Below are 22,082 nucleotides of genomic sequence, written 5' to 3'. Positions count from 1 at the left end.
CCCCGAGATGTTCCACGGGTGTGGAGGTGGGGAACCCACGTGCCAGCCCAGGCTGCTCCTGAGCACCTCTACCTGGATTCGAAGCACGTGACTCTGCATCAGAGTCATCACATCAATGTATCCCAGCCCCCCACCCCAAAAGTTCTCTCAGAGACACTGAGGTTCCACTGGCTCTGGACTTGCCCTTTTCTCTGGGATTCTGGGGGACCATTAATTAGGAGGTCACAACAATTCTCAGCACACAGGCTGAGCCCACTGAGATCCCAGGAGTATCCAGGCATTGCTTCTATTTATAGTCCATCATGACCCAGGACACTGTGGACACGTATTGCACTCACCTAAAGAAACCACCAGGCCCAGGGCCTTCGTGCCACTGGCCTGCAGAGACCTGGAGGAGGAGGCAACCTATAGGCTGCGTGGAACCAAAGACCCTAGATCCTGGGATCTGAGCTGGACAGACAGCTCATGTGCACACAGTCACCACTGTCACTGAGAGTGCAATTGAAACACCCACAGAGTTGGCAGTGGACCTGATATGCCCACGAGTGGGGGTGAACTGCATCCCTTGAAAATGATTGTATCCAGAGAAAGGCAAATTTTGTAGGATTTCAAATTTTGTAGGATTTGTGATCTCATAATGAAGCCATGGCTGTTTGGAGGTGAGCTCATTCCTGCGGACAGCATGGTGGCTGTTTCAGGAATCTGTCCCTTCCCTCTCCCGGGATTCCTGTCTAGCACTTGGCATAAGTGAGAACAGTAAGTAAAAGGCTTACTTACATAAAAACACTGGGGAAGACCAGTTTTCCCATTGCAAATGTTGTCCCTTGTGATGACATGAAGGAAAGCTGTGTTTCCTGGTTCCTTTCCCCACACAGTACCTTCTATCCCAGCCCAGGGCTGCATGTGGGGTGGGGAGGAGCAGGGGTGATCATGATCTATAGGAAAAGCCCCTCAAGGTTCCTAGAGAAGAAGGATGGAAGGGCTTGGTCAGGGGCTAAGCTCTGCATAGGCAGGGGCCAGGTAAATCTGAGTAGTAAAATACCTTTACTAGAACTCCAGAGGTACTCTAGCTGGGCAGTATTGGGAATTAGGCAGACACTACGATATCCACATTTTTCTCTCTTCAAACCTCAGTGCAGTGGCCAGATGACCCATAAGATGCCACACTCTCATCTGAAAAGAAGGACTAGTTGGACAAGCCCCAGGGGTTGGAACTCTTAACATTTTTTTAGTTGTAGTTGGACACAATATCTTTATTTATTTATTTTTATGTGGTGCTGACAATCAAACCTAGCACTCTCATATGCTAGGCGAGTGCTGTACTGCTGAGCCACAACCCCAGCCCCCAACTCTTAACATTTTATGGCTCCATGACCTCTACAAATCATACTGAAGTGCCCCTGGGAACAGGCTACTTCTGACCACAGAACCTTGAGTCCTAAAGGTAGTGTGTAGTGTTTGTGCCCTAGGCCTCCATAAGAGCAGCATCCAGAAAGTTCACTGAGGCCCCTTAGGTTAGAGCAGTGTGACATAGGGCATGACTTTGAGTTGTGTGAGCCCTGGATAGGGTGTTTGGGAGGCCACCAAGAGCTGTGTGTCCTTGGGCAAGTCAGTCAGCACTCCTGGTCGTTCATCTATGGGTGCAGCTTAAAAGAAACCTGCCCACCAGATCCACGTCAAGACCCACTTAGCTGCTAAATGAAGACTCCTCTGTAAATCCCCAGCTGAGGGCCCTGCCTTGCCTCAGGGCCCAGGAGCACCAAAGAGCAAAGCCCAAGGCAGCATTATGGCCTCGGGCTTGTACTGTCAGGCAGCCCCTATGGATATCATCCAGATATCAGCCTCTGTGGATGAGTCCATCCTCAGCACAAGCCCACTGACTTCCTTTGTTCCCGGGTTCTTACTTCCACCTTTCTCCCCAGGTCTTCCCCAGCATTTTTCATGGAGGGATCTCGGAGCCTGGCCAAGGGAAGCAGGCACATCTACTTGTTGTCCTTTGACCGCTCATATGCTACTGACCGCCTAGAAGGAGAATTATTAGCAGAATGCTTTTTTGGATATTGCTGTGTAGAGCAGCTGGGCGGGTGGTGGAGTGGGCAACACTTCCCACCAGACTCACCAGCCACAGCAGGGTAGCCATGTCCTCTCATAGTTGCTTGGGACACTCCTCTCCTCCAGCAGCTGGCTGGTCAGTGCAATACCCGACCCACACTGAGTCAATCAAAGTCAAATTATCACAATTGGAGATGAGGAAGAAACGAAAGTATTTCTGATGGCGAAAGCTGAGGAATGTGGGGCTGGGAAACTGTGAGCCTCTAGTATCTATCTGCTGGGGACTTAGGTCTCCCCAGAGACCAGCCTGATTTAGGGGAGGGGGGACAAGAGAGGGAGAGAGATCCAGAGACGGAGAGTGAGACTGATAGAGTTGAGGCTCCTGGTCTCAGTGTGACCTTCTGACCTTCCCCAAGTATGATGTCCAAGTTTTTCTGGAGTTTTATGAGCCAATATATTTCCATCTTGCTGAAGAGAATTCAAATTGCTTTATAACTGAGAAAGTTCTGGCTAATATGTTAGTTTAGAGAAGCCATATTTGATTTTTCCTCTCTCTCCATATACACTTGTGTACACATGTGCATCCCCCCCTCACTTTTCTTCTGACTCCTTTAGAGAAATTTACCCTGTTACCCCCTTAACACTTCAAGTTACTCCTAAAAACAATAACATTCATTTCAAGACCCATAGTAAAATGATCAAAATCAGAAACCAACGCTGGCTCAGTGATATTATGTAATCCATCTTGTTTAAATTTCACCAATTGTTCTAACACTGTAGGACTCCACTATGAAGCAGGGTTGAGAACCAGAGTCTGAACCAATGTCTCAGCCCTGGCTACCCAATAGAATCACTGGGGATGAAGAAGAACTTTTAAAAAATTCAGATGTCTAGGACCTATCTCTAGAAATTAGATTTATTGGTTGGGGTATGTGGGTTTTGCCACTTACTGAGCATTTAAAAAAAAAAAAATCGCAGGCTACTCTGATGCATGGTTGATGCAGAAACAAACCCAAGTTCTAAGCCAATAATGGTTTTTTTTCTTCCCTTGTTGGTCAGTGATTAACTTGAGGTGGGTATACTAGGTTGAATAGTGTTACCGAAAAAAGTTAACGTCCATGTGGAATTTCAGAATGTGGCCTAAAAATTTGGAAATACGGTTTTGCAGATGTGATTAAGTTGAGGTGGACTGGTGTGCATCTTAGAAGAAGGAGACTTAAAGACACACAGACCACAGGGACGAGGGCCTGTGAAGACGGAGAGAGAGATCAGAGAGATGAGCTAACGCCAAGGAATGGCCAAGATTGCCAGGAGCCACCAGAATCTGGGCAGAGGTGAGAAGGTTCTTCCCTGGAATCAAAGCACTGCTGACACTTTCTTTTCAGACTTCTGGCCTCCATGTCCATGAGAAAATAGATTTCTGTCGTTTACCGCAACTGGTTTGTGCTCATTTGTAGGGCAACCCTACAAAACTAACCCAGTGGCCATGGGAACTAGATAAGCCAAGGCAACCCGGGGATTTCTACTGGATCATTTATTTGACCACTTTTCCTTGCTATTATTATTATAAAACATTCACAGGACAGGTGGTAGTCTTAGGGCACACTGATTCTTCTAATATCTTCTGGATAGGCCAGAATAAGCTTGTTGCTTCGGGGTGCCCTTTATCAGCTAGTGGGGGATCTGACCCATTCTCTTGTACTTTGATGTAGCAGCCTGTGATCCTTCAGATGGGGGTTGCTCAGATAGACAGGGCCTGGGAGTGAAGAGGTGGCTTGCTGGGCATCCCTGAAGTCCATCAACAAGGGTTGATGTCAGACATTTGATTCTATTCTTACCACAGGGGCAAGTGTGTAGAGTTTGAGAGTCTTGAGGTTTTGTTTTGTTTTGTTTTGTTTTAATATTTTTTAGTTGTAGATGGACACAATACCTTTATTTACTTCTCTTTATATGGTGTTGAGGATCCAACCCAGGGCCTCACACATGCTAGGCAGCTCTATCCTTGAACCCACAACCCCAGCCCCAGGGTCTTGAGTTTTAATTGGTCTTTATTGCCACAAATATGCTTCTGAGGTTTAATCTTTGTTGCTAGTAGTTAGGAAACAGTTGCCTCTTCCAATCCTGAAAATCCCTGAACTTTCCATTCCTGCTTGCAAACTGACGATGTCTCTTCTAAGCTTATAATGCCTTGTCAGACACAGCCAATGGCAATATTCACCTTGTGCTTTCAGTGTCTCCTGGAGCCATGAGCTCTTTAGCCATGAGTGGTGACAATTTTGTTAAATGTCAAATATAATATGAAGCTCCTTCCATCCCAGGTTCAAAGCCAGTGTTTTGGAACCTGGGAATGTGTTGGTTTATATGGCAAAAGTGATGTTGCTGCTATTAAGGACGTTGAGACAGGAAGGCTATCTTGGATTACCTGGGTGGGACCAATGTAAATGGGTCCTTATCAAAGGGAGGCAGGAAGATCAGAGTCAAAAGAAGATGGACCATGCAGGCAGAGGTTGAAGTGATGCATATTAAAGACAAGAAGTGTCCTGGAGCCAAGAATGCAGACAGCCTCTGGAAGCTGGAGAAGACATGGAAACTGATTTCCCTGTGAAGCTCCCAGCCGGTGACCAGCCCTGCTAACACCTTGATTTGAATAGCCTTGGAAGACCCATTTTGAACTTCTGGCCTCCAGAACTTCGAGAGAATATACTTGTGTTGTCTGAAGGAAATTGGTTTGTGGTAATTTGTTACAGCAGCCAAAACAAACTCATACAGATGGCATCCCCTAACCTAAGGACAGCTGGCCACACCCACAATGGTCATCTGGTCAGTAAACTAGTGTTTAGAAGAAGGGGAACAGCTAATGTTTCCTGTGTATTTAAATGGAGAGTCAATAAAGCATATGAGAGTTAGAAGATAGGAAGGAACGTTTTCCACTTAAGTTAGAACTTATTTGTCACTGGCCATGACAAGGACAGAAAGGGAGGTTTCTGGGAGAGGAGGTGAGCGTTCCAGTTGCAGCTCCCAGCTCCTGGATGGTAGTCCTGTAGGCTTGGGTCCCCTCCTAATCATGGAAACATAATACCCGGCTGGTGGTGGCAGGGATTGGAGCCACAGTGCAGCTGAGCTGGGCCCAGAGCCATGACCAGGGGCTCTTGGATCTTGGGAGCCGTTCATTGGGGCTTAGCTCTAAGTCTACAAGACTCCAGCGCCCAGACCCCAGACCAGCACCCCTCCTAAGACTCACATATTGTTTCTTGTGACCTACAAACCTGGAGGGACAACTGACCAGCCCAGCACAAGGAGATAGAGAGCACCTAGGAAAGTTCTTTGTTCTGCACCCAAGGAGGGGCTCAGTGCAGGGCGATGCTGGGGAGGGAGGGAGTAGTCGGGTGAGCGGGTGAGCAGGGAGAGGACTGGTGAGCAGCGGAGAGGGGCCTGGTGAGGTGAGGCGCAGAGGGCGTGCCCTCCAGTTCCCACCCCGGGGAGCTCCTAGGACGCACGGAGCCAGAAGCCAGCGGGATGGAGCCGGCACAGGACCTGGGACTCGGGGACTCCACTCTGCACCGCTACCTGGACGGCGAGTTCTGGAGCCTCAAGAACGAGCTGCGCAGGCTCCTGGGCGGCTGCCCGCTCTTCCGGCACAGGTACTGCCCGTGATCGCAGCCCCTGTCAGCGCGGTGTCCCCTCAGTCCCCAGGGCGTCCCCTCAGTCCCCAGGGCGTCCCAGTGGCAAGTTCCGCGCGAGGGCGGCGTGAAGTGTGCCTGTGAGGAGAGACAGACCTGATCGTCACCTCTGCAGATGAGGGGCTTCCCTCCCCCACGTGTCAGGGAAGAGTGGGGGCGAAAGGTGGGCGCCGCGCGCCACAGTGACTGGCGCTCCGCTGAGTGGAGGGAAGGACTGGCCTAAAGGATTCTAAACCTGCTTCTCAGAGTCCCCACCCCGCCGTGTCCTACCCCTGGTGAGCACAAGGGGTAAGAAAAGGAGATGGTGTGGGCCACAGGGATGGACTGGACTGGCCCTGCCAGGGCGTGCCTCGGGTCAAGGGCTGAGGACTCCCAGTGCCCCCCGGAGTACTGTGTGCAGAGTGGGCAGCTGGACAGCAGCACGTGTACTCTGGTTATAAGGGGCGAGGGGTTAGGTTCCACAATGTCATTTGATGCCACCAGAGCCCTGAGAGGTGGGCAGGAAGTTTGGTGCAATTCATTTTGGGTGGAGAAAATGGCTCAGTTACTGGCAAGTCCAGACCAGAACTCGGCACTGCCTCCTGTGGGCTGTATTTTCTCCTGTGCCCTTTGGGGCAAGGGGGCTGGCTCCTTTCAGGGGTCTGAAAAGACCAGCTAGAGCCATTTCAGAGTTTTAGCATAACAAATGTCACTATGAGGGTGAAGAGTGAAAGTATGGGTCGAAATGGAGCGAATTATATTCCACGCGTGTAGGAATATGTGAAATCCACGTTACTGCGCAGCTCTAACAGACCCAAACTGGACATGTCGCTGTGTTGGCTGAGTGGCTCACCGCCAGTTAGCGCATGTACAGGTTCTCTCTTAAGAAAGTGCTGGGCTGAGAGGGAAGGAGATGGCTTGAGTACAAGTCAACGTGTCCCTGGAGAGGAATATGTGTTCCTGCATGAGGGTCACCCAGAAGGGAGGTGGGAGTTTCAGGGAGTTGAAAGTGGGAGGTGTAGGATGGGTATGTCCTTGAGGGTCTCCCCACACATAGTTTTTAAAGTCATGGTTCTCAAAGTGCGTTGCTAGTTTCCACGGGGTACACAAGACCCTTTAAGAAGGTTCACCAAATTCAAACTTATTTTTACAACTGTTACTGGCTTTTTTCAGTTTCATTCTTAAACTATTGTACAGTGGCAGCTTCCAGAGACTACATGATGTATAGTTTTCCAGCAAATTAAACACAGGAGCAGAGACTGAGACCCCAACTGCCTTCTGTTAAGACAGACATTAAAGGGAAATATATCTTACTTTTGTTTTGCTTTGGAAAATAGTTATTTTCAGACACACTTAATGGACCTATTGTTACTTACAAATGATTTAAATATTTGAAAAAAAATTGTAATGATTTCAGAGCTCTTTGGGGACTAAATTTGAAGGGTGTGAAAGCCCTCTCTGCCTATCTGCTTCTACACTCCTTAATGTGTTCCTGGGCTACTGCCTCTTTGCCCTTTCAAGTTAAATAACTGCAGTTTAAAATATGGGACAGAATTCAAAGATCCAAGATACTGATTTTGGCCAAGTAGAAGGCACTTCCTAGTGACCTAATACCACCTCAGTGCAGGGACCCAGAGAAAGGCAGCCAGCCTAGCATGCAGAGCCTGGTTGCTGAGCCTGTGTGACCACCACTGGCCACTGGGGGACTTCCCCCTCACTGGGCTCATGGCTGCTGGGTGTGGCTCTGTGGTAGAGCACTTGCCTAGCCTGCAGGAGACAGAGGGTTCCATTCCCCTGCACCTCAGAATGAGGAGAGTATCTGTCCTGGTAGGTCATCATGAGCGTAGACGAGGAACTGTTGAGGAGACACACTGGCTGCATATGATAAGGGGGGAAAAAAAAAAAGGAAAAAGTCATCTTGTTACCTTAACAAACACTTTGCCATTCTTTCTATTTCTTGTTTACTTACTTCATGATTTCAGAGTTGTAGTAATAGCATAGACATTTCATATTCTTTTTTCCCCAAATGGTTAAAGATTCTGATATCTATTTGATATCAAAAAAACTTTGTCATGAAAGTTTGAAAGTTCACATTGTACCTCAGGTTCCTCTCCAGATTAGAAGATAGTGATCTTACCTCTGGATGTATTAACATCTTGCTAATGTAAATGCCCACAGAAGGCCAGAAATAAACTGGACCACTCCCCAGACCAGGGAAGGCCTTCTGCGGTTAGTCCCCCCACACCCCAATGGGCCTTTGAAGTTATGAGGGTGTTGGGGTGTGGTGTGGCGGTGTGTATATAGTGGAAATCTTGAACAGGGTCAGCCACTCTCAGGACATGAGAGCCCAGGAAACAGTTTCCTTCCCAAAGAAAAGAGGTGGTGAAATTTCTTTTGCATACCTGCCCTCCTTCCTTCCAGCAAGGGTTTGTTCCTAGGTTGCTCCCAGAAACTCTGTGGTCACAGCCCAGGCCCCCCTCTCGGGATTCTTCTCCCCTTTCTCAAAGATTAGCTTACCCTCACTTTTTTCTGTTAGCGTGTCCCCCAGACTCTGGGACTGTCCCAGCTTGCTGAGGGCCATCCTACCCTATAATGCATACAGTGAGAGTGTACTATTTGCCCCAACAACAGGAGGATGACTTAAGGGCTTGCTATGGTTTGGATGTGGTTTCTGTCCCCATGGACTCATGTATTGGAAGTTCAGTCCCTAGCTGAGAGGTGGTGGGGTCTTGAAGAATACTTGAAAAACTTTGTTATGATTTCCAGTGGGATAGATATAATAGATATAACACACCAACTAAAAGCTCTTTGGGGACCTAGTGGGAGGTCACAAGACTGGCCCCTCCCCATTCTCTGATTTCCTTCTTTCCATGGGATCTCTTCTCCCATTGTGACGCCATCCACCATGAGATCTTCTCCAGACCTGAGCAGAAGCCCATGCCAGGCCTTGAGTTCCAGAACTATGAGCCAAATCTCTTTTCTTTTACAAAGTTCCCAGCTTCAGTTATTTCATTATAGTAACAGAAAATGGCCTGATACAATGCTCCCATCAGGATTTGTAGGGAATGTGAAAACCAACATCACAAGATTGGCTTTTTGAAACATTTTTTACTTTTTTTGTTGAACAGAAGTTCTCATAAGGCTGGTGAGTGGGCATGCTCGGGTATGGGCATGCTCGGGTACAGGCATGCTCATATACGGGAGTGGCACACATCCCTCAGTGGAACAACTTAAAGAGCCCCTTTAATGTTTCCCTTCCCTGAGATCTTTCCATGCCCTTCCTCAAGATTCCCCTCCCCTTCTCCTGGCAGCTCCCTCTCCCCTTCTTTCTCCTCATTCCCTTCTCTTTCCTTCCCAAGAGCATTTGAACTTATCTTTCAACTTTTCCTGTTTAGCTTATTCCTTTAGTCTTGTTTATCCATGCAAGTGCTTCATGAACACATTCTCACTATGAAGAGTCAAATAATAGGGAAAATTTGAAAGTTTCCTAAAATGTTCCCTCCTCCAACCCTTTTTTTTTGTTGTTGTTGTTGTTGTGGTGGTGGTGGTGGTAAAATACACATAACTTAAAATTTACCATCTTCACCATTTTTAAGGGCACAGTTCAGTGGCATTAAGTACATTCATAGTGCTGGGCAGCCATCACCACCATCTCCAGGACTTCCCAAATGGAAGCTTTGTACCATGAAACAAGGGCTTCCTGTTGCCTCTACCCCAGCCCCTGGCAACCATAATATTACTTTCTTTCTCTTTGAATCTGACTATTCTAGGTCCCTCCTCTCTAGGAATCATACAGAACTTGTCCATTTGTAGAAGGTTTGCTTTACTTTCCATAATGTCCTCAAGTTTCATCCATATTGTAGCATGTCAGAAATCCTCCCTCTTTGAGGCCAAATACTATTCCATTGTGGGTACATGTCTCATTTTGCTTGTGTGTTCATCTATTGGTAGATATTTGGTTCCCAAACCACTTCTAATCTATTTGCATATTTGTAGGAACTTTTTAACTTCTGAGTTCTGATACACATGTGGACATTATTTTGTTATATTAAACAGGATCTTACTATGTGTCCTTTCTTCATTGATGTAATGTGTGAACATACCTAACAAATTATACTGAGTTTGTAATGAAAATGCCCTTCACCTGCCAGACCCCTCTCTATTTCATTTCCTTTCCTCTTGGGTAACCACTTTAATTCTTTCCTATTATTCCTATGTTCTTTAATTCCGTATTTTTAAAGTGCTTGGATGGGCACTTTAAAAAATATTTTTGGTGCCAGGAATTGAACCCAGGGCCTCAAGACTACTAAGCACATAGTCAACCATTAAGCTAAACCCCTGTGCCTGTCTCTTTTTGATTATAAACTGTGTTTCTGTCACAGAAAATGAAGATTTCTCACTATAACTTATTCTCTGAAGATCAGTGTACTGCTATTTTTACTTATATCATACCCAGACTTATATTATTATGACCATATAAATATTATTCCTAGCCAGTCCCTGGTACACCATATTTCATTCCTTTCTGTCATAACTTTTTCATTTCTTTCCCTGGAGATAGCCATCATGCCCTTTATCCATTTGCTTAGTTTTCTATACATGCCTCACTTACTGACTCCCACACTAGACACATCTGTCACAGTTGCACTCCCCTCAGTGTGGTCAGACCTGTCAGGTAATCCCTGTCCCGCTCCCTCCAGCCCCCTGTGGACTCATGCATCCTGGAGCTCCCCTTCTGTGGCCTTCAGTCTGGCCTGGCTGTTTCTGTGTCTTTCACATCGCCTTCCCAACTGCCTTTGCCTCTCCTCTGTTTCCCCAGGATTTCTCTTTCCTAGTTACTCTTTGGGGAAGAATAGAGATGTCTACAGATTCTTTAATACTACTACTCTTGAGAGGTGTGATTTGTCCCTTCTTCTTGAATAGGTCATGGCTTTGCCAACAGAATGTAGCTAAAGTGAGAGTGCACCAGTTTCCAAGCTCAGATCTGAAGAGACAGATACCTCTCATTTCCTGTTTCTTGAGGCTGTCCCTGAGCCACCATGCTATGAGGAAGCCCAAGCTGGTTCACCTCTCACTTCCTGTCTCTAGAGGTTGGCCCTGAGCTGCCATGCTTGTGAGGAAGCCTAAGCTGGTCCTTGTAGACAGGACACATGGAGAGAGGTAAAGAGATGCTAACATTCCCATCTGTTCCAACCCCTCTTATTTCCTGTTCAGGTTTCTCATAGGAAAAGTAGAAAACTAAAATAACAACTCATTGTTGTTTTAAGCCATTAAGCTTTAAGGTACATTCCTACACAGTCAAAAATAACCAGAACAACTCTCATCAATTAACTTAAGGAGAAAGGTATACCTATGAATTTTTTTTTGAGACTTTTGAGATTTTTATGTCTGAAAATGTTTACTGTTCAATCAACTGAAAGTTTATCTGGGTAGAGGATTCTAGTTTGGAAATAAAATTTCTTTCAGAATTTGAAAGGCATCATGCCATTGCTTTCTAGTATCCAAAATTACTAGTAAAAAATCTGACTCCTCCTGGTCTATGACTTGTAACTATGACATGTTTTTTCCCCTTCCTTCTGGAAGCTTCTTTTTAGTAATGGTGTTATAGAATTTCATGAGGGGGTGGTTTGACCCCTCTTTCTCTCTTCATTGTGTTGAGCATGCTGTGGTCACTTTTAATAAGAAAGTTCATGTTCCTGACCTATCTACATTGTTCTCTTATCTAGGGCTACTTTTGCTCAAATGTTGGGACCCCTGGGCTTGTTCTCTAATTTTCTTATCTCCTCTTGCTTATTGTCCATCTCTTTATCTTTCGCACTACTTCCTGGGAGATTTTCTCAACTGTATCTTCCAACTCTTCTTCTTCTTTTTTTTTTTCCCCTTAGTATTAGAGATTGAACTCAGGGGCACTCCACCACTGAGCCGTATCCCCTACCCTATTTTGTACTTTATTTAGAGACAGGGTCTCATTGAGTTGCTTAGAACCTTGTTGTTGCTGAGGCTGGCTTTGAACTCACGATCCTCCTGCCTCAGCCTTCTGAGCTGCTGGGATTACATGTGTGTGTCACCACGCCTGGCTTCCAACTCTTATGTTTTAGTGTCTGCTATCATATTTTTAATTTTCAAAAGTGTTTTTAAAGTTCTTTGTTCCCCTTTTAAGTAGCATCTATCCTTGTTTTCTGGTTATAAAGTATCTTGTTTTTGAGAATAGTTGATGGTAATGTTTTAAATTTGTTCTTTTTTTTTTTAAACACATGACCATAGAATGTTCAATGCTAATTTTTGTGGTCTTCCCTCTTATTCTTCACTTTGCCTCTGGTTCCTTTGAGTTCCTTTTCCCTGTTGTTCTTTTCCCCTCTGTATTTTGTTGAGGCTTTCATTGAATGTCTAGTCAACATTGAATATTTGTTCATGACTTGAGAAACACGAATAAAATGAGTCCAATGCTGACTGCTGGCCACAGACTTTCTTGACACAGAGGAACCTCCTTTGGTGGATCAGGATTAGTGCTTTCTTTTGGACAGGGCTAATTTCTCCAGTGGTGAATCCGCTGGTCTCCTGAGAGACTGTGAGTAGATGACAAGGGACAAGCCCTAATCCTGGAGCCTGGGATCTTGGAGATGAGCAAGGGAAAGGATAGTGTGTGGGCTCCTCCATTCATGACTTCATGCTGGTCAGAAAACCGTGCTCCTTTCTTGAGACACTGGGTTTCTTTTCTGGGCTGTGAGGAAAGCATGCCTTTCTCCATGCCTTTCTCTGGCTTGTAGATGGCCGTCACCCTGTCCCCCACCCCTGTGTCTTCATGACATCTTCCTTTGTGCCTATGTGTTCTCATATCTCCCTTTCTAGAAGGATACAGTCACATTGAGTTGGGGCTCACCCTAATGAACTCACTTCAACTTGTTTACTTCTGTAAAGACTGTCTCCAAATCCAGTCATGTCCTGAGGGACCAGGGGCTCGGGGTTCACAGCATATGAACTTGGGGCATGGGACACACTCGAACCCATAACAGGTGATAAGTATCGCAGACAAAGAACAAGAACTTGCGTGCGTCTCTGTGTGTGTGTGTGTGGGGGGGGTAAAATGCAGTTTTATAAATTTAAGTAGAAACCCCTTACCTTTGACCTCAACTGGAAAGCCATTTCTTTAGAAATGCTGGATCCCCAGCCTAGCCCAGGCTGCCATCAAACAGGATTTCAAAGAATGCCTGCTGAGTCAGTGGGCAGGGCCGGGGCCAGAAGGGATGCCTAAGGAGCCACCTCACACCAGCCTCACATAGATCCCTCTATAGATCTCCCTCTATGCTGCTGTGTGCAGTGCCCTGAAGCATGGTGAGGGAGTAGGGGGCTGGGGGTATTCCACTCTCTGCTACCAGGAGTAAGAGAGGAGGGCACACAAGGATTCCTGAACACTTTCTTGTTAGTTCGTTTCATGAGCCTGCAAGGACGGTGTTTTTCCAGGTCCTTCTCAGACTCTGTGACTCCTGCCTGTGTATCAGAGATACATTGGCTTCTTCTCCTTCTCCTTCTTCTTCTTATTTTTGGTACCTGGGATTGACTCAGGGGCACTCAGCCACTGAGCTACATCCCCAGCCCTATTTTTGTATTTTTTTTTTAGAGACAGGGTCTCACTGAGTTGCCTAGGGCCTAGCTAAGTTTCTGGTGCTGGCTTTGAACTCACCATCCTCCTACCTCAGCCTCCTGAGCCACTGGGATTACACGTGTACACTACCACACTCGGTTTAGCTGGACTTTTGATCCTGGAAGGAAACAGTACGTGGGGGGGGGGGGGGCGGGGAAAGGGTCTTAGGATTGGGAACAGCTGCTTCTGTCTTCTCTAGGGTGTATATCCATCCACTAAAATGATGATACATAGGTTAAAAAGAAGTCACACAAGAACAAAGCATGTTTTTGATATGGGAAATTCCATTTGGCTCTTCAAATATCTGGAAGCAGCTCCTCCCTGGTCCAGGTACAAACAGTCACAGGACTGCTGTATGCTTTCTTTACCACGTGACTTACTGAAGAGCACTGCCAGCCTCTTATAGCTCTACCTTCAACCTTAAAATAATTGCTTGCTAGAAAAAGTGTTGCTAACTGTGCAAATGGACCATTTTCTTTGCCTCCCCTCCTCCTGGGCAAGAAGTTGTAGGTCTGCTGGAGGAGGAGAAAGTCCCCATGCCCCTCAATGTCTTGGGACCTGATGTTCCTGAGTGGCAGAGCTCCTGGAAGGCCTTCTTACTCCAACCACTTCTAGAATGTGGGCATTGAGAAGGAAAGAAGGCAGGTGATGGGGAAAACTCCCAGTTTTCTTTTGCATCATATTGAAGCTTGGGGCTTCCCCATCCTCTCAGTAAGGATAACACATACTAAGATCAACTCAAAAATGGATTGGAATTCATGTGTAAGACTTGACATTGTAACTACTAGAAGAAAGCAGGGGAAAGGTTTCTTCATGTTGGTTTTTTAAACAGGCAGCAAACCCAAGAATAAATACTTGGAATTGCTTCAAACTATCTGTGAACCACACTCCTGGGAAGGGGTTAGTACTGAAATTGTGTAAGAAACTCAAATAACTCAATTGTAAGAAAACAGACAACCCAGTTCAAGCAGAGACAAAGATCCTGACCAGGTATTTCTCAAAAGAAGACCCACAAATGGCAAGCAGTATTGAAAATATTGCTCAACTTCATTAATCATCAGAGACATGCAAATTAAAACCATAATGAAATTTAATCTCACACCTGCTAGAAGGGCTCTTGCAAAACAGACAAAAGTGTTGGTTCCTCACCCAAACTAGAGGAATCTCTCCGCCACACAGTTGGTGGGAATATAATGGCTGTGCAAACAGTATGGGGGTTTCTCAACACATTCAATATAGAACTACCAGCAATTTCGCTTCTGGGCATATAGCCAAAGACAATGAAATCAGTATGTTCCAGAAATATCTGCACTTCCACGTCCATTGCAACATTATTCACAATAGTCAAGATGTGGAATCAACGGAAGAGACATTGATGGATGAGTGGATAAAGAAAATGTTTGTCTATTTACACACACACACACACACACACACACACAAATACTATTCAGCCTTTAAATAGAGGGAAGTCTGTTGTTCATAATGACATGGCTGAACTTGGAGGACATCGTTAATAAACCAGGTACAAAAAGACAAATAGTTCATGATCTCACTTATAGTGGAATCTAAATAAAGTTAGCCTCATGGGAAGCAGAGAGCAGAGTGGTGTACCAATAGCTGGGGTGGTGGTGTGCTGAGAGCCATAGCCCAGTAGGAATGATGCATAGCATTTTTGGTTGAGAGGTGCTGCCAGCAAGCTATTGAGATGATAATGGTTATGTTAAGATGTGTATTCAATTGGATATTAGACCCCTGCTGTCCCGTGTTACCGGAGAGTTCCCATTGGTTGGGGAAGTGTGGGAGGAGGGATTTCTGGAGGAGGGATTTCCTGTTGGTGTGGTGTGTCCCAGGAGAAGGCCTCCTGCATGGCGTTCGCAGGAGTTTTGGAAATAAAGTTTGAAAATAAAGTTTGGAAATAAAGCAGGAGCTTGAGTGGCTCGTGATTTTGTGCCCAGCCAGACTGCGGCAGTGGTGGGCCGAGGACTGGGGAGATGTTAATCAAAGGATACAAAAGCTCAGTTAGACTGCAGAAATAAGTTCAGGAAGTCTATTGTACAACAGAGTGACTATAGTTAATATTAAAGAATTATAGACCATATATAGCTTATTGTATACAGTTGTGTGTTGTATACAATAAATTGCAAAAGGAGTAAATTTAAATGCTCTCACTATAAAAAAGTAGTAAGTATATGGGGAATGATGTGTTCATCAGCTCAATTTGGCCATTTCATAATGTGTACGTATATCAAAACATCCTATTGCATACCATAAATATATACCATTATTTATGTGAATTAAAAAATGTATCAAGCATCTAGTCTGTGCCAGACATTCTTTTTAGGGTATTAACTGTTTTGTTCTTCTGACACCCCTAGGAAGCTGGTCTGCAGGTGAAGGAAGGGAGCCATACAGGTGTTTAGTAACTTGCCCCAAGTCACCAGCAGGTGGGGAGAGACAGGGCCAAAGGGCAAAGGGCATGTTCTGGACCAGAGTCCCCCCTCCACCACTAGGCTGCCAGTCCCTTGGGCTGTGTTTTCCTAGGTCCCTCCCAGGGCAGTAGGGACTGTGACGAGTGTGTTGGGTTTTCAGGGTAAATGAAGATGCTACTGGAAGTTATGGCTTCTTGGGGTATTCAGTGGTCACTCCATGAGGAAAGTCTTGCTCCAAATACCAGCAGGCCCACTGAGAAATGTGGGTGTGCCCAGCCTGTGTACAGGGAACCCGCAGATGACGTGCCAGCAGTAGGTCCTCAGGGAGATGGTTCCCCGCCTCCTCCCTCCGCCCCCTTCTCTCTGCTTTCCTTTTTCCTTCTCTCTTTCTGGGACGAGCTGAAACTCACGTAGCACACGACAACCATTTTAATGCGTGCAGTTGAGTGGCATTTAGTATATTCACAGTGTCGTGCAACCATCACTTCTCGCTCATTCCAAAATAGTTTTATCACCCCAAGAAATGTCCTGTGACTGTAGATAGCCACTCTCTGTTCCTTATTCACTCTGCCCACGGGAGCTACTCCTTCCTGTCTCTGGGGCTTTGTCTGTCCTGGACATGTCGTGTAAAAGGTCACAGTAGGGTCATGATTGTGTCTGGCTTCTTTTCCTGGCATAATGTCTTTGAGGTCCGTTTAGGGTGGAGGCCCTCCACCCGTCCCAACTGTGTCACATCAGTGCTTCCTTTCTTTTATGGTTGAATGATATTGCAGATAATTTCCTATCTTTAAAAACACACCTTTGTGTTTCTCCCCAAATTACTTCAATCCTGTCTGGTTTGTTCTGTCCCAGGCCACGTGGGGAGGGACAGTAGGTCTGGGCCTTTGGCTACCCGATCCCTACTATTTCTTCTAGTATATTCCTTCTTAAAAAACAGTCACAACAACTGTTCTGATTTATTTCCCCTGAATTTACTAATTTTCCATATGTTACATTACGCCATGAGAGTCAAGGATTTGAAAACAGCCCATGTTGAGGGTGAGGAGGGTTGCACGGGGACACTGGGGTGCTTCTGGGCCTCTGGGTCACTGGAATCCAGGGTTGTTGGGGATGGAGGTAGGGCTGAAGGGCAAGTGAGAACTTTGTACCCTTCTCTTCAGGTCACCCAAGGTCCCTGTGTTCTCACTCAAGCTTGAAGAGTTTCTCCCAGCCCTCTGCTCTTTGGGTGCCACCCTGAGAAGCCCCTCACTGGCTTTCTCTGGTGGCTTTGGCAGCAGCCACATCACCCTGTGGAGGATTCATGTCCTCCAAGTGCCCCTTTGTGGGCCCGCGAGGACGGGGAGGTGAGCCCGTGGCGTGCGCTGGTGCTGTTGTGGCTTTCCGAGTCTGTGTCTGGTTCTTTGAGGACAAGGGATGCCCAAGATTTGGACTTTCCTCTTATGACCGTGAGCCACCAGTAAGTATGTGCGGTACCTGCCCCGAAGAGCTCTCGTACTGTGAGAGTGGAATGGCTTCTGGTCATTCAACTGAGAGAGAATAATGTCCGTTGTTCTCTTAGTTGGGAGACGTGAGAGTGTTCTTTGAAACACGTGGAATGAGCACATAGCTAGAACACTGGACACCTTGGAAGGACCCAGAAGGCCTGTGGGTGACCGGGTGAGAGTCTAGTTCCTGTGGGAGAGTGTGGTCCTTTAGGGAGAAAACAGGTCGGGACAAGTCCTTTGTTCCTCTGAAGAACCAGGACTTTGAGGGGTGAGAAGGAAGTGTGGCCATTCTGTATGAATGTGATGTGAAAGTCCCCCTCTTTTCTCCCACCTGTTCCTCCTGTGCTCCCATCAGTGAGATCCAGCCAGCTGACCGGCCAGCACAAGGACACTTCCTGGCCTGCCGCTAGGTGTCCTCTTGATCCTGTTAGGGACTCTCTTCTGCTGGTGAGTTCCTGAGGTGGAGGTTACAGGGCTGCAGGACTTCTCAGAGGCTGACCCTGCAGTAGAGAATGTTCCACCCCCAGGCCTTGCCTCCTCCACCCCCCCAGCCTGCAGGCAAAGCACCCTGGCAGGTGGGGAGGGAGGGAGGGGGAGAGCCGGCTTGATCACTTGCCTGTGAAAGGCACTGCACCTTCATGGGGCTCTAACCCAAGGCATGGAGGTGGGGGCATGATTTTAAAAATTTATTTGATTATTAAAGATAGTGATAAAGGAGAATCATTGTGGTAAAAAAAGAAACACAGAGAGAGGACAGATGGCGGAGAGGTGGGATCTGCAGGACCTGATACATTATGTTTACTATAAAATTGTTATGAATTATGTTCTGACTTAATGTGAGAACTCCCTTCAAGAAGACGGTGGCGCAGTCCTAACCCTTTGCCTTCCCACGAGGCGAGGTGCTGGTTAAGTCAGCATCCTTCTTCACACCCGCCCCCTCCCCACATTCTAGGTTTTCATTTGGCCACACACCATTCTCTCACAGGTTGTACGATTTGAAAGGCAGCCAGTCATCTCACCTGCCTTGTCATAGGGAGCTCTGCCCACTGTCCCCCAGCCCAGAAGCCACTGTGAGCATGGATACCCACTGGCCACAGGAGATGGTTTAAGAATAGTCATTTGACCTGATTTTGACCAATGAATTATGAGGAGAGGTTTTATGACTGCTTCTGGGAAAGGGGCTTCCTTGCTTATTGGAGAGATCTGTCATTTGGGACAGGGTGGAGTTTGAATGTGAAATTAGCTTTGGTGCCGCCATTCTGTCACCATGAGGGAAGCCAGCTTTAGGAGGAAGTGACCCACAGAAGGGAGCAGGGACACTACGTTTCGAGGATACCCTTGACCCACAGACTCAAGCCTGCCCCGAAGCCTGCCCCAAGTCTGGCCTCCCCAGCTGTGTGAGGAAGCAAGTTCCCTTGACAGTGAAGGTGACTGTAAGGTGATTTTCCTTTGCTTGCCCTCTACAGTGGCATAAGTCATGGCTCTTGGGGCAGAGTCAGAAATACAGCTCACTTTGGCTTCAGGTCTGGAGGCTGGAGGCCATCTGCTTTGGTGGCACTGTCAGGGATCCCCGGCTCTGGGATGCAGGCACCTGCCCAACAGCTCCACAGCCAGGCAGGAAGGGAGCAACCCTCTGGCCGTTTCCTTTCATTGACGTGGTCACTGCAGACAACTGCAAGGACTGTGCACCCTGGAAGGAGTGGGGGTCACCAACCCGAACCTCGTGGTATCAGGAGAGGAAGCGGTGCCTGCTAAAGAAAACTGGAGTGCCATAACTCAGAGCAGGGACAAAGGATGCCTGACAGACCAATGCTTCCCCCTGTCTCCAGATCATTGTAGTCATTGAAATTATGTCACAGGAGAATCTGGGACATTTGCAATTCTGCCTTCACTGGAAAGTTGGGCGAGTTCTGCCACCTTCCCTTGCTGTGACTTTGATCTGAAGATAGCCTGAAAGTTGTGAGAGTCACAGTGGAGTCCTTGTGTCAAACACAAAATGAGTAAAGGAAGCAGGCGGCTGAGAAGGGAGGGCCCTCGGCACGCATACCTTTAAGGATAACTATTGCAAAGACCCCCGAAGGGCTTTTGCCCACATATGCCTGTTATAAAAACTTTTGCCAAGGACTTTCCAAACAGCAGCTTGCTGCACAAGTTACAAGAACAGCTTGTTGAACAGCTAGCCCAATGCCCAAGAACACTTGCCTGACACATGCCGCTAGGAGGGACTGTCCTCAACCCCTGTGATAAGCTCCTGTGGCAAGTGTCTTTGTTTCAAAATAAATTATGTAGTGACAATGCACTGTTTCTTTTTGCCTTTAAAAGCTCCCTCTTGCCTTAACCTCTTTGGGTATGCCTGTGTGTCCCCATAGCATGAATGTCCCAGGTCACAATCCTCTGCTACTCCCAAATAAACTCAGTACACCTTAGACAGGCTCTCTCTATTTGTATTTAGGTTGACAATGGCAATACATTTGCTCCTTTTGGTGGAGACTCTCTGACTGGTTTTAAAAAGAAAATTCTACCTATATAAGGGACCAGGGTCTCGGTAAAGAGACTAGAGGCCACTGACACCCATTCCTCAAGGATGGCTGCAATTCGGAGGGAGGTGAGCCCATTTTCAGTTGACACTAGTCTAACCATGTTGAGATCATAAAACTCAGAGCTTCTCCTGGGTACCTGCTGTTCAGCCAGAGGAGGGCAACTGTCTGCCCCCTTCTCTCCCTGCAAGACAGGTGGGACTCTCCTGCACCTCCTCTCAGTGTGTGTCTTTTGTTGACTGCTATGTGGAGCTTTGCTCTGTTAAGCTCCCTTCAGGGCCTCTTCTTTGCATTCTTTTCATTATAGCATCAGACTGACAGCGTGTCCCCTCTTTCCTCTCTGCACACCTGGGGTTTTGCAGTGCCTTCATTCCAGTGGTGGAGAAGGGTCCTGAACATGACGATGGCTGCAAGTAAATGGTGACTGCTTTGCCAGGCAATGGAGAGAGATCAGCATACCTTCCTAACAGTGCCTTAGGGAACAGGTGCAAATCTGCATCCTGACACTGTCTGTGGACTTGGTGTGGCAGACTTCACTGTAGAGACCCCAGGCCTCAGCTTGCTCTCCCACTCCCTCCCGGGAGCCATGAGGGAATAGTTGGCTTAACCTCTTTGTGGCCCTTCAGAGATCCCAGGCCATGACGTCCAGGTTGTAGCTGGCTCTTGAGGTGATTGCTGTGTCCATCTTTCTACCTCCCACATAACTGTAAATGAAGAAGTAAGTGGACAAGTGACTCTGAAGTTCCAGCAGGGGACCCTGGCTCCTGAGCACGTTGCCTACCTCATGTGAGTGGATTGGTTGTTGAAGATGATGAGTTTCTTGGTCTACTTTCTGTTGCTATAACAGAATGTATGAGAGGAGGTAATTTATGAAGAACAGAAGTTTATTTGGCTCACAGTTCTGGATCCTGGGAGTTTCAAGGGCATGGAGCCAGCACCTGGCAGGGGCTTTTTCACTGTGTTATAACACTGGGAGGTGGGGCAAGTGTGAAGCTACAGTCTCTCTCCTCTCCTCACAAAGCCATGAATGCCACCCGGCCCCCACCTAACATTCTCTAATCCCAAAGTTCCTCCCTCCAAATGCCTTTATGGAAAATTATGACATATGTTTTTGGGGATTAAGTTTCCAACACAGAAACTTCGGGGGATATGTCTGAACCACAGCAATGAGTTTGCTCTATGGACAGCAGCAGAATTTGTGTATAGTCCTATTCCATCAAGACGTCCTTTGAGTAACTGTCACATTTACAGTACAACCGGCAACAAGGAGCGCACTCACCAGCAGACTTGGCTACCCCATGAGCAGAGCAGAGCTTCAGGCAGGAGCTGAGGCCTGGCTCTAGCCATGGACCCTAGGACCAGGTGTCCCTCCAACACATTAACTGGTGTGCCACACATCCACTTCTGGCTGTTTTTGTTTATTTTTTGGTACAGGGGATTGCACCCAGGGGTGCTTCACCACTGATCTCCATCCCCAGACCTCTCTATTTTATTAAGTTGTGGAGGCTGGCCTGGAACTTGTGAACCTCCTGCCGCAAGCCTCTTGAGTTGCTGGGATTCCAGGTGTGCACCCCTACACCTGGCTTCCTCTTATTTTTACAACTAACCTTACTGCCATTCCAGTCTCAACGCTTCCTAAAGGCATCCTAAAACAAAACCAAGCAAAAATTAAAATACAAAACAAAACAAAACCAAAACCCCTCTCCTTGTTTCAAGGATCAGCCTCCTTTCTGAATCCAACATTGCCCTGGAGGTAAGGACCTGTGTGATGCCCTGGACTGATCAGGAGCTGCCCCTGCGGCTGGCCGTGGAGCCATGTCAGCATGTCAGGGGAGCAAGCGTCCCCAGCAGTATGTGCAGTGACGAACCTCTGCCCACTGAAGAAATATTTTTTGCGCTGTTGACGGTTTGTATTTCTGTTGTAGGAGACTGTGTCGTACGCAGCTTCTACTGGCTTTGTCATATTTTCCCCTGTGCTTCCTGCCTGCTCCCTTCCAATCCTTTCTATCATCTCCCTACACCCCATTCCTCCTTCCAGGGGACTTCCTCTTTCTGCCCATGACATCTCATTTTTGTTTTCTTTTTCTTTTTTTTTTTCATTGTGGAGGATTGAACCCAGTGCCTCCTGTGGGCTAGGCAAACCTCGAACCACGGAGCTACATTTCCAGCCCTTTTAAAATTCTGTTTGGGGCAGCATCTCATGAAGTTGCACCGGCTGCCTGGACCTTGTGAGCCCCCTGCCTCAGCCTGAGTAGCTGAGATCATAGGTGTTGCAGGCA

At 47.0% G+C, this 22,082-nt stretch overlaps 1 protein-coding gene across 3 annotated transcripts in view; it reads left to right on the top strand.

Moving 5' to 3' along the window:
- The first annotated feature begins 5,562 nt into the window (after nucleotides 1-5,562).
- Nucleotides 5,563-22,082, top strand: part of Acoxl (acyl-CoA oxidase like) — a 326,857-nt gene continuing 310,337 nt past the window's right edge. For all 3 annotated transcript variants that reach the window (XM_071601826.1, XM_071601823.1, XM_071601825.1), the window contains exon 1: nucleotides 5,563-5,693. In XM_071601826.1, coding sequence (XP_071457927.1) covers nucleotides 5,569-5,693 — 125 coding nt within the window. In that variant the 5' untranslated portion in view covers nucleotides 5,563-5,568. The remainder of the gene's footprint in view (nucleotides 5,694-22,082) is intronic.

Source organism: Marmota flaviventris, chromosome 14 (assembly GCF_047511675.1).
Source record: "Marmota flaviventris isolate mMarFla1 chromosome 14, mMarFla1.hap1, whole genome shotgun sequence".
Taxonomy (NCBI): Eukaryota; Metazoa; Chordata; class Mammalia; order Rodentia; family Sciuridae; genus Marmota; species Marmota flaviventris.
Note: the sequence above shows the minus strand (reverse complement) of the source record. Positions and strands in the feature narration are given on the sequence as shown.